General features: G+C 41.1%; 1 protein-coding gene across 1 annotated transcript; it reads right to left on the bottom strand.

Moving 5' to 3' along the window:
* Positions 1 to 411: 411 nt before the first annotated feature.
* Positions 412 to 7,307, bottom strand: LOC134008878 (zinc finger protein with KRAB and SCAN domains 3-like). Its single transcript, XM_062448491.1, has 2 exons — positions 7,002 to 7,307; positions 412 to 1,515 (listed from the first exon to the last, which is right to left on the bottom strand). The coding sequence occupies exons 1-2, from the start codon at positions 7,192 to 7,194 to the stop codon at positions 872 to 874; spliced, it is 837 nt and encodes a 278-aa protein (XP_062304475.1). The 5' UTR covers positions 7,195 to 7,307; the 3' UTR covers positions 412 to 871.
* Positions 7,308 to 12,584: the final 5,277 nt, after the last annotated feature.

Here is a 12,584-nt window from a genome sequence, read left to right on the forward strand (position 1 = left end):
AAAGTATGATCAGATATCATCTACTCTCGTCTCTCTACACCAGCTCCCAATCCAAGCCAGAGCTGATATCAAAGTCCTACTACTAACCTACAAATCTCTGCATGGATTAGCACCACTTTACCTCTCTGGTCTCCTTGCACCCCATCACCCCGTAAGGACACAAAAATCCCAAGATGCTGGCTATCTGGTGGTTCCCAAAATGTATAAAAAACTGCTTGAGGCATAGAGTACCTCTTCTCTGGAACAAATTACCTGTCTCAATTAAGGAGGCTGATACGGTTTCGACATGAAGTGAAGCCAGGTAACTAAAAGACAACCCAGGTATATTTGTACTTAAAAATAAACCTATATACCTAAAATGTCTGTTGTTGGCAATCCGCCTTGGAAGGTTAACATTTTATGATAATGAGCTGCAAATAAGGTATCGTCAGTTTTATTATTGTAGTAGAGTTATCAGGGATAGTCACTTACAGAAACAACCCAGTAACCTTGGAGATCAAGGTTGACAACTCTACACTACTTGGCCACAGGGAAACTGCAGCTATGCAGCGCAGAAGAACTAGGTATACCTCAGCCATCCATCAGCAGAACACATAACAATGCATCAAACAATATTTCCTATGCAGACCCCACAATTCATACAGCTGCCTTTATGTGTTTTAGCTATACAATTGAACATCTTCATTTGAAAATTTTAATTTCTAAAACTTTACATATCGCAACATAATAACTTGTTATACAATATTTCTAGGAGGAAATTATTGACTGAGATCCATCCCCCTCAGCCAATCACTGTAACCAAAGCTTGTTGACATCATCCATAGCAACAAGGTCAACCCCGCCCTGATTTAAACTAATGTAATATGGTCCGTTACATTGTTGACACTGATACGGTTTCTCTCCTGTGTGTCCTCATGTGTTTTATCAAAGAACTATTTTGAGAAAAGGGTTTGCTACATTCCTGACATTGATAAGGTTTCACTCCTGTGTGTGTCCTCATATGAAAAACCAAAGCACCTTTTCTACTAAAAGTTTTGTTACATTGTTGACACTGATGTATTGTTTTTCCTGTGTGACGCCTCTGTGGCATATGTTCCCTTGGCAGAGCCTCATTGTCTTGTGTCCTGTTCAGAAGAAGCAGCGCTCCTTCATGTTCTTCCTCCTCCAAACTCTGAGCTGTAGGACAGTCTGGAGCTACAACAGAGAGGGGCTGAGAGTCACTGCCTGGTTCTGGTGCTGCATAGTCTTGTCCCTCAGGCTCTGCTTTGATTTGCTCCTCAGTTGTGTTGCTGGGTAGAGAGTCTCCTTCTCTGTTCTCCAATTTAACAGTTTGGTCAAGATGTGAACATTCAGAAAAGCCTTCCTGATCCCAGTCGTGTTTCACACTGGGAGAAGTGAACATGGAGTGTGTAGTTTCAGACTGCAGTCCTTGGAGCTGCTCTTCCTCCTGACTGGTCCACAGCTCCTGTTCCTCTTTAATCTGTTGGGGTTCCGGGAGAAAGAGCTGCTGCACATCTGGAGGAAAGAAGAGTATGTTTGTGATCAACGTAGTCATTATGCAACCCAACATGTCTGACAGCTAAAACCAGACCAATTGTGGTATATTAAATATTAATCCAAAATGACACCTTCACAAAAACAAACAAACAATTTCCGCATATGCAGGTAGCAACGCTAGTGCTAAATAACTATTTAGCTGGTCGGCTCCATGACGCCGGGTAAGTAGCTAGGGCTCCTGAGACATCTCACGAAAAGAACGAAGGGGAACCCACTTGTCTAGTCAAGACATGTTCTTAGGTACCTTGCGAAAAGTAGCCTCAACTTTCCTAGACCTTTAGCTACGGTACTAATGCTGAAGGCTCGCTGATATAGCTGTCTGTCTTACTAGAATGGTATGCATCGTTGCTAACGTGTGCTGACGTTGTGACTGTGTGTCTATGTGAGAAAGGCGCGTGAGTGACAGAGAGACGGAGGGAGAGCAGAGAAAGGAAATGCAGATGAACAAATATGCTCTGTTTTAGCCTAAATAGCGTAAAAAAAGTGTTGATTCTGTGGCGCACCGCCACGTATTAGTCTATGTGTGGGAAACACTGCCATTCATTTTCAATGGAGCCAGGTGAATCGCTTGCGTTGTGCATTGTGGGTAGCGACGCAACGTGATCCAAGCAATTCGAGTTTAGATTGTCTCAACTTTATGCAAACGTTATGCGATTTTCGCTAGCGATGGCCAATCGGATTGTTTTCTTGTTTCTCGTAACGTAGCAACTACGGTAAACATTTCTAGCTTTCAGTTTAAAGATGGAGGAGAAACAAATCGTCTGTGTGGCTGCATACCCAGTCCTGTTCGATAAGTCTCTGTTTTCGTACAGAGACATAAAAAAAAGAGTGATGCATGGCGCAGGGTTGCCGACGTTGTTCCTTACTTGTACTTTCAAATTCAGTCTTGTCACATTACGTAACTTCGTTCTGTGGTAACTAGCTAGCGCGGCTGGGACTCCCTAGTTGTATCGTCAGATTAGCAGAGACCGAGTCATAGAATGTTTTTACACATGTCAACGTGTATGTCTAATAAACAGTTTACAACACATTAATAATAAAAGTCAACATATATGTAGCCTACATTTGCAATCAAGAGGTGTTTTATTCTGCACATTCTACATTGTTCTTCATATGAAAATAATGAACTATTATTAACAACTATATTTACTCAGAGTATCGAAATGCAAATGTAGGCTATCTATATGTTGACTTCAGTTATTACAATTAATGATATACGCCACTAGGAGGCGCTGATAACAACACAACGATGTGCATTAGAGACGAGAGTCTACAACGGTGGCTCATGTGCACGCTTAAATTCAGTTACACCGAGTAAAATAATTTGTTACGTGTGTACAAGTGTGCTTTACATTACAGTCACACCATTAAACTATATGCAACAATGTCTAAATCGACTACTTTGTATGGTGAGCTTGTAGTGAGACGTCAAAAGTATGGTTTGGAGTCTGTTAGCACAAACAGTTTAACTTATATTTCCAAAATAAAAGTTTATAGCCTGTTCTCCTATTCTAAAATGGCCGCGGGGCAGTTACACAACAGTAACCAAAAGCTGCAAGCAGTGTGCGGTCCTAGCACATTTGGTGCCCCGGGCACTAAAATTTTTACTAGGTCGCACCGGTGCACCTAACCTCCTCGCATCCGCTGCCTCTCCAGGAACGAAGCGTTTGTTTCTTCTTTGACGGAACTCGCACTCATGGTTGGATCATATCGTGGTCTAAACTAATCAGTGACAGAGATGGGGCGGGTCATTGTACGCTGGGCATTGTACGGCCCGCGGGCCACAACCGGCCCACAGGCTGTTCCAATCCGGCCCGCGTGAGGTAAATCAAAAATTTAAAATAAATAAATGTGTTGAGCGGTTGTAAATATGTAGTCCTGAAACACTAGTGATCAGGCAATTTACATATGTGCGCTTGCGCAACCTCACCGACAGGAGAGTTAGGTGGTTATAGCCCTCGAAAACGAAAAACGAAAGGTTGATACAGAATGTAGAGTTTTTAACAAGACATGGACTAGTCAAAGCTGTGTTCTTAGTTTTGGAGAACAGGTCGCTGTGTTGAAGGATTACAATTTGAATCGGCACTAAGGGACTCAAGAAAAAAACTAACGCGGACATAATAAGAACTTGACTGATTCAGTGGGCGCGGGCTGATGGTTTGCTAGTTAAATTGCACATTCGGATCATCACATGTCAGCTGTCCTTCGCATATCCACCTCAGACATTCAGCCAGATTTCGATGCACTTGTTCAAGCCCACTGGATTCCTCTCACATAACAAAATGAACTGCAAAAAAGTATAGCTTTTTGTATAAAGTTGATCAATTGCATATCTTTAACATACTGCAAAACAACTTTTCAGTGTTGGTGAAGATTAACTAGTTACAAATAAAATGAAACACTGATGTAATGATTATTTTAGTTTTTACTGTTACTTCGATAGTCTTTTCCTAGTTGACCAACATGTAAAATATTTATATAAATATTCATAGAATATCCTTATTCTTCTGATAACCAGTAGCAGCTAATACAAATATATACTTTACTGCTTTTTACAATGGGGGAAAATGAATAGTGAGCAGAATTAAGTTCAAGTTATCATTGATGCGGCCCTCCAACACATTTCAGGTTTCTCATGTGGCACCTGGTCAAAATTAATTGCCCACCCCTGAGTTACGGAGCTGGGCCATGGAGCTAACCCATGGAGCTAGGATGTTGATGCTAGGGAGAGTGTGGCAATCTGGTTTAGCCAAGGCCAAAGGGCAAGAAAGCCAAATTACAGGTGTTGGCCATCTGAAGGGCATGCGACAGCAAGGGGGGACCCGCTATAAGACTTTGAGCCATGAAATGTTAGGTCTCAGTTCAGGGAAGCACTTTTAAACAGTAGCACTTTCTATTTTAAAATGTTTTATTTTGCTTGCAATGTTTTAGTTTGGCAGCTCAGTGAAGCACGTAAAATATTTTTATATACAGTTTAATTGTGCGTCAAATAAAACCAATATTTACCTACACCTTATTCTTGTTTACGGTCATTTACATAATATATATGAATGTATATGGAGCGTGATAAAAAGGTGACCTTGAAATTGTGGCGACGCAAGGAAAAATTTGGGTGCACCTAAATTTTGTGCTGGTGCACCTAAATAAAAAAGTTAGGCGCATTAGTGCAACCAAGGGAAAAAGTTAGTCTGGAGCCCTGCCATAGGAAAATCCCATATGCGGGATGCTCAATTTAGATTAAGGATTAAGCCTTTACTAATAACTACACACAGGAGGAAAATCTTAATAGAAATTGTTTTAGTTTATTGAGATATAACACACAGTGTTTCATCACCTATAACAGAAAGGGTAGATAAACATTTTTTAACTCGAGTCTCGATACGTGGTTGATGGCCACCCTGCTCTGGGGCTGTGCCCCTGCCTGGCCACCCTGTTCAAAATGTTCTAGACACGCACCTGCTCACAGCCAAATCGGCCAGGAGAAAATAGGCTTCAAAGAATTTCAAACCAAACTTTTTTTGTGGAAAAAAAGTGGAAGACTTGTCTATGAAATAAACTGTTAAACGGGATTTGATGATCACTAGTCTAATGATTACATTATTCTGTGTTGTCATCATTCATTTTTTTATACTAGCTGACATTTATTTTTTTTACAAAGCAGCTGATATTGCCGAAAGCGACAGCAAGTTAGTAGTGATGGGCATTCCGGCTCTTTTTCGTGAGCCGGCTCGTTTGGCTCAGCTCACTGAAAAGAGACGGCTCTTTTGGCTCACCGAAGGGCTCTTTAAAAACAAAATGTTTTACTATGAATTTGACTATGATAGGTGTGAAAACAATTTGAACTAGAGAGGGTACAATTTCTGGGGAAATTGTAGGGTGTGCTTGCTTGCGTCGGTTGCAGGTGGGTCCGTCCCCTTAAGTTTTTCTCTTGTAGTGACATTTTTCAAGCATTTAGCCTACTCATATTGCGTAATTCATTAGGAACCCCCTTTGAAACAAGCTACTGTAACAACGTTGTCACCGGCAGTATTTCAGATGGAATCGCGATTCAAACAGTACCATCTGCTAACTGAAAATATGCCCCCAAAAACGTAAATAAGCTTGACATCTATTTAGGGAGAATTGGCTAATTCAAAAGAGGTTTGCTACGAACAAGCTAGTTGCGGTGGCTAGCCAAACTTCACGTGAGTGAGGGGATTGTTTGAAAGCGCCGGAAATGAGAATGTTTCTTTTGACATAAAGTTTAGGCTGTGGCACTGAAGCCAGCGACGCACCACACAAGCTTGAGTTTAAATACATTATTTAATGTTACATTACTTACTGTACATGCAAGTCTTGATTTGCTTAAATGTACATGTATGATGCTGCTAGTACACCACAGCACGATACTCGCATCACATCTATGCACGTTGTATCCATGCGTCGTTGCTAACGTGTGCTGACGTTGTGACGTAGGCTAGCACTGATACCCTTTGTTGACACAAGGCACTTTTTGCCACAAAAACTTAAGTTCAGCCTAAATCGTGCAACGGACGAACGTTTTGACACCGACTTTGTCTGTGTAGTCCAAATATTGACTGATCCTTAGGGGGGCGAAAATAAACAATAAAAATAATAAATATATATGTGAGAGAACAATGGTTGTGCTCGCCGAAGGCATGAGCACACCCAATTAAATTATTAAATGAAATCATACTCTACCTTAACCACTGTCTTTAAAAATGCATTGATTTGTTATGGTTCTCCTCTGAGTTTCGACTACTCGTCTAACTGAGTGTGTGTGAGTTGGCTCGGCCCTCCCGCATGCAGTATAATTGGTTTACACCGCGTGTATGATTGACAGGAACAGAATGTGAGGATGATCGTGTGCGCCTTTAGGCCTACAAGTATTATTATTTTTAATGTTCTTTGAATTAGTAAATTATTTTAAATACAATTAAAATTGTCAGCCAGTTGAGGTGGCTCGGGCATCTGATCAGGAAGCCTCCTGGACGCCTCCCTGGTGAGGTGTTCTGGGAACGTCCCACTGGGAAGAGGCCCCGGGGAAGACCCAGGACACGCTGGAGGGACTATGTCTCTCTTCTGGCCTGGGAACGCCTCGGGGTCCCCCAGGAAGAGCTGGTGGAAGTGGCCGGGGAGAGGGAAGTCTGGGCCTCCCTGCTTAGGTTGCTAAAATATTTGGCCTAGCTCAATGAGGCTAAAATCTGATAATCCGGTGGATGACACTCAGATAGCTAGTAGCTTTGGACAGTTAGTGCTCTGTGCTAGATCTAGTAAATCACTCAATTGCAAGAAACGGGTCTCACTACATTCTGCTTTTATCGGTTTAATACCTTAATTTTGACACGACACATGGGTATGGCCGTGCTAGACCAAATATATAATTAAAGATATAATTAATATAGATACAGCAGATTATAATCATCTGTAGTTATTATTCGAACCTGTTCGGTGAAGCTTGATCTCAGGTTGAGTAAAAATGTCCGACAAGCGTTGTAGTCGCGTGCTCTCCTCCTTTGAACGATAAATCTCCTCTTCGAACTCGGCAAACGATTTTTCAGCGGTCGCGAATATCTCCAAAGCTGACGTTGTTAATCGCTCATTGAGAAAATCCTTGAACACATTTAGTCGAGACATTTTGGTGGTGAAAATCCTAGTCGTTTACAAAACTGTAGTTCGATGCAGTTCGCTTTCTCCTTCTTCATGCGCGTTCTTTCTAACCGGATGTAAATAACTCAAGCTGTTCCGGTGATCAGTAGGGGTGTGCGATAGGCTACTGCAAAATTTGGTATCGATCTGATACCAAGTAAATACAGGGCCAATACCGATACTTTTTACTTAGAAAAAGCAGTGTATCTACTTTCGTGTAGGGGAAAGCAATGCCTCATAATTTATGAAGTGAATGCATGATCAATATGCAACTTTGAATGAAAATTGAAAATGTCATTTTCATGATCATTGAATGATTTTGTGATTTTTTCTTTAACCCTCGTGCTGCCTTCGGGTCACATGACCCAAAGGTTCATAACGAACCATCGTTGTGTTTACCCAATTTTACCCAATACAAAAACAAATTAAAATAATTTTCTTTTAACCTTTGCAATGTGGGGGGTCTGAGACAGCCCAACGGTTAAAAGAAAATGCTTCACTTTGTCTTTGTATGCGGTAAATCTGTCGCAATACGACGGTGGGTCACAATGACTGATGGGTCAGAATGACCCGAAGAGAACACAAGGGTTAAACTGTGAATGTGAATTCGGCACAACACCGGCAACAACTCACGGCATATCAGGGGAGGTGGGGGAGGGGCAAAGTGAGCTGTTGTGGGAGCAGGGAGTTGTGTACTAAATGTAGAGAAGAGAAATTGAAACTTAAGTTTCAATTTCAGTTTAACTCATCAAGCAAGTATCGATCAATACTGATACCAACGTTGGTATTGATACTATCGATACTTTAGATCGATCCGCCCACCCCTATCAGTTCACTGGGTTCTCGAACCAATAGATCCTGGCACCTGTTGAGTCTTAATGCCTAATTAGACTATCTGAATTGAATCAATAGCAGCCCACGTGCTCGCTTCAGATAAACTTCTTTATTAATAACTCCTCCCCCCACCGTGGCGTCATATGTCTACCCAATACATGACACCCCCCTTTTCCTTGGAAATAAACTTAACACTCGGCCTCCCACTTTACATGGGGTGAGAACATACCCCTATGAAATGAGACACCACTTGGTTACGGTTACGTCATCATTATATGTAAAGCACGCATCGATGTCTCCAAAGCAAGTAGGCTAGTGTTATGCACAAACGAAATTCGCTGCTAATGGAGTTTAGTTAAAACTGTAGACATGCATGGAGTCCATTCAAGGCTAGTCAGAGAAATGCGGAACTGTTGTGCAAATCAGCAATGTAACGTTAGCGTAGCAAACTAGCGATTTTTAAAACGTTTCAATTTAGAACATGGTTGCAAATATATATGTACAGGACTGTGTAGAGCACAAAACAAGACTGTCGTCATTTTTAAATCAATTATTTAAGCCGAAAATACATTTATGGGACTCTGGATGATCTGGCCGCCATTGTTGCCGTTAGCCAGGGAAGTGCACAAACATTTGGAGGGGCTATAGACAAGTTTACGCGCCAAATCCCAGGGGGCCGCCATAACTCTACACAAATGCACTTCATTTCCGCCGGAAGTTGTTTGCAAAGCGTCTGCCGGTGTAAACACAGCGATGTCGATGCTAGCTTGGGATCACGGTTCTACTACTTTGACATACTTGTCGTTTGACATTTACTACTGGATAAGTTGCCAACGTCGTCGCCGTACTTTTAAGTACATTTTAGAGTAGATTTATAGTTATAAAGCTTTTGCCAGTCCATCATTTTGGAGCTTTTAACATGGAGCAAAGGCAATGTCAGAAGATGACTTTAGTCGGTGATTCATTAGAACATTTGTTGTCTAGCTCTTCAATCTCTCAGCAAAATGTAGGCTAATTATTTGGCTAAAGGATGCCACACGTATCAGACAAGTTGTTCTATAAATTCGTAGCCCGACATTAAAAACATTTATAGTCGGTTGACTGATCGCGTTGTTGTACCCAGTCAAAGGAATAAACACACAGGAACATCATGAACATTCAATGGTCTTGCCAGTTATCCTGGCAAAACATGTAGCATAATGTTCTTTATTTATTGCCAGGACACGGTCCAAGTAGCCTAGGCATACATAACATTGAAAGCTAATTCGTTTGGAATTTCTAGGCTATTGATGTTACATGTTGATGTTCAGCCTATTCAATTTAACAACTTCAGAAGGACAAGACAGGCAGTACACTGTTATCCTTATTTAACCCTCGTGCTGCCTTCGGGTCACATGACCCAAAGGTTCACAACGAACCATCGTTGTGTTTACCCAATTTCACCCAATACAAAAACAAATACAAATAATTTTCTTTTAACCATTGCAATGTGGGGGGTCTGAGACAGCCCGACAGTTAAAAGAAAATGCTTCACTTTGTTTTTGTATGAGGTAAATTTGTCGCAATACGACAGTGGGTCACAATGACTGATGGGTCAGAATGACCCGAAGATAACACAAGGGTTAAGTGGCTTGTCACTGCCTGAAGTGCCTACTTATCTATCTATTCTTCCTATGAACCCGGTTATGACTGCTTTAACCCTTGTGTTATCTTCGGGTCATTCTGACCCATCAGTCATTGTGACCCACCGTCGTATTGCGACAGATTTACCGCATACAAAGACAAAGTGAAGCATTTTCTTTTAACCGTTGGGCTGTCTCAGACCCCCCACATTGCAAAGGTTAAAAGAAAATTATTTTAATTTGTTTTTGTATTGGGTAAAATTGGGTAAACACAACGATGGTTCGTTATGAACCTTTGGGTCATGTGACCCGAAGGCAGCACGAGGGTTAAACAAGCACCGGTTGGCTACACACCTCATGCCAAGCTTATACAGATGTTTGTATTGGCACTTTGAAAGGTTTGACTTATTATATCCACATATCAATGTATAATTGTTAAATCCACTGCAACAATAGGACAAAGGTGAATAGCCTACAAACAATAAGCATACTACTGTAGTATAACTGTAACAGGCTAGAGGCGATTCTAGGTTTTAAAACTGGTGGTCGTAGCACTCTATCTAACCACTCGTTCAGGTGCTTTCTCGAGTGTTTGCAACCAACTACCGCACACGTCGTTCCCGAACCACTTTTCTTCATGTTGTAAATTGTATATCCTCTTTGTCACTGCGATATCAGTGCTTTGTCGGCACAACGGAGCTAGCTAGCAAAACAAACCCAGCCCGCCAGAACAGAAGTGCATCGAAGGGAGGAGTTTAGGAAGTAGAGCGGAAACGGCTCAAAAACGTGTCTATTGCTCTAACATGAACCACCACCCATACATTTATTTTAAAAAAATACCAAGTTTATTGCGTTAACCAATTGGGACATTAAATTATCATCTCATAACAAAATAAGCCAGTGCGATTTATCAGTTTACACTAACGTAACATCTGGGCCCCGTTCGTCGTAAGGGTTGAAGCTAAATTAATCCCTAGTTAGTCCCTTAGCTCGTTAACATTAGCGAGATGAGTGAGAACAGCAAATATCGGTTCGTCAACGGCTGATCCGCATCCAAATCAGTGACGTTCGGTCAGGGGAGGCAAGGGAAGCAGTGCCTCCCCTGTGTCATCATGAAATGTAAAAAACGAATAATATAAAATAATAATATTTGTCTATTGATGATTCCAATGATTTTGTATAGCCAATATCGCTGAATTTGTGTATTTTCCTGTTCAAATACGGGAAAGAAGCGGAAGGAGGCAGCGACTAGCTGTGCCCAGAGCCATAGAAAAAGAGAGTTGCGACACTTCCATAGACTCCCATTGTTATCGAGGAATGCGGAAGTAAAGCGTGTCACATGCGACCTGTAGTTCCAAACATTGCATTTTCCACCGTTCAACCCCATTCATTTTCAGTGTTTCCGAAGCAAGTTAGCTGGTAAATTGATGAAAATCCTTCATTTTTTCATATTTTTACCACCACATATCAATTGTTATTAGTAGTATTTCATATAGCTAGCTTTAGATAAAGTGTATCGTAAGATTATAGCTTGTTTGATTCGAAACGCAGTTAGAGCTAGACTGTAGGTCTAGCTAGTAACATAAGCAACACTTTTACTGAAGCTACCTAGAGAGCACGTGTATCATAACCAGAAGTCAGTTGGCTTATAGTCTGTCAAATTAGTTCTAATTATTGGTGTTCGTTGGCATACAAAGTAAGTCTTCTATATATAGCTCTTATTAGCCTAGTTAGTAGAGCTAGCAACAATGAATTGCAAATTAAGTGGTCCGAAGCAAGTTAGCTGGTAAATTCACGAAAATCCTGCATTTTTTCATATTTCGACCACCACATATCAATTGTTATTAGTATTATTTTAAATAGCCAGCTTTAGTTAAAGTTTATCGTAAGCTTGTTAGATTCTAAATGCAGTTGGAGCTAGACTGTAGGTCTACGTAAGCAACACTTTTACTCTAGCTAGCTGTACATGTATCATAGCCAGAAGATCACCGGATCACTACAAACAACAGGAGTGGAAGAAAACAGGACATATTGTACAATAAAATGTTTTATTGAATGCAGTTGGTTGCCTTGTTTATTCTGTTCTATTTACCAAACTCCTTTCTTGTCGTAAGTTGAGCAGTTGCTGGTGATAATGGTTAGATTCAACTTGCATCAAGTACTACAAATATAAGTGTTGTTAATGTGGTAGGCTAAATTGTAAGTGGGCTGATGAATAAAAAAACGTTTAACAAGACCCATTTACTTCAACCGTCTAAGGTTAAACGTTAAGTGGAACAATATAGTCCTCATTAGGCTACTGTTTGGTATGTACAGTATGGTACAGTACCGTTTGTACAGTATGGTAGCTAGCATAGCCATTTCTAGCTCTGCTTCACAATATTGCGTTATGTATAAGTTCATGTAATACATACATGTTAATAAAGTATCAGACATACATGATACAACACACCAGTAACCAATTGACATGATGTGTTACATGAATTGATGTGTTAATATACCGAAAATGTCCGTGAATCGAGATGGTGCTGCTGTCTGTCCCGCCGAAAACCATTCAAACAGGTTGACAGCAGTGGGGGTTTTGTTTAACTACAGGGAGCTACCGGAACCACGTGACAAAAAAGCTCTAGCCTTTTTCCTGTGTTTCACTGGCAGTGAGTGTTCACAATGTTGTATTTCACTCCATTCTACACCAAACACGTCAGGGAGGACTGCCTTTTGTAGATACGAGTCTGCTGAAGATAGCCAGAATATCGGATTTCTTTAACCGAGCCTGTTTCATTCATCATTTGCCTGAGAAAGCGACTTCCGTTGGCCAGCTTCATTGAAAACCATTCAAACCGGTTGACAGCAGTGGGGTTTTTTGGAACTACAGCGAGCTACATGAACCACGTGATCACGTGTCGGCGAGATCAAAGCGTG

The sequence above is a fragment of the Osmerus eperlanus genome, chromosome 1 (assembly GCF_963692335.1).
Source record: "Osmerus eperlanus chromosome 1, fOsmEpe2.1, whole genome shotgun sequence".
Taxonomy (NCBI): Eukaryota; Metazoa; Chordata; class Actinopteri; order Osmeriformes; family Osmeridae; genus Osmerus; species Osmerus eperlanus.

Excerpts from the sequence above, each read along its gene's own strand:
- LOC134008878 (XM_062448491.1), bottom strand. The coding sequence starts at position 7,194 with ATGTCTCGACTAAATGTGTTCAAGGATTTTCTCAATGAGCGATTAACA. Across the intron at positions 1,516-7,001 it reads GATCAAGCTTCACCGAACAG|ATGTGCAGCAGCTCTTTCTC; the intron begins GTTCGAATAATA and ends TCTTTCCTCCAG.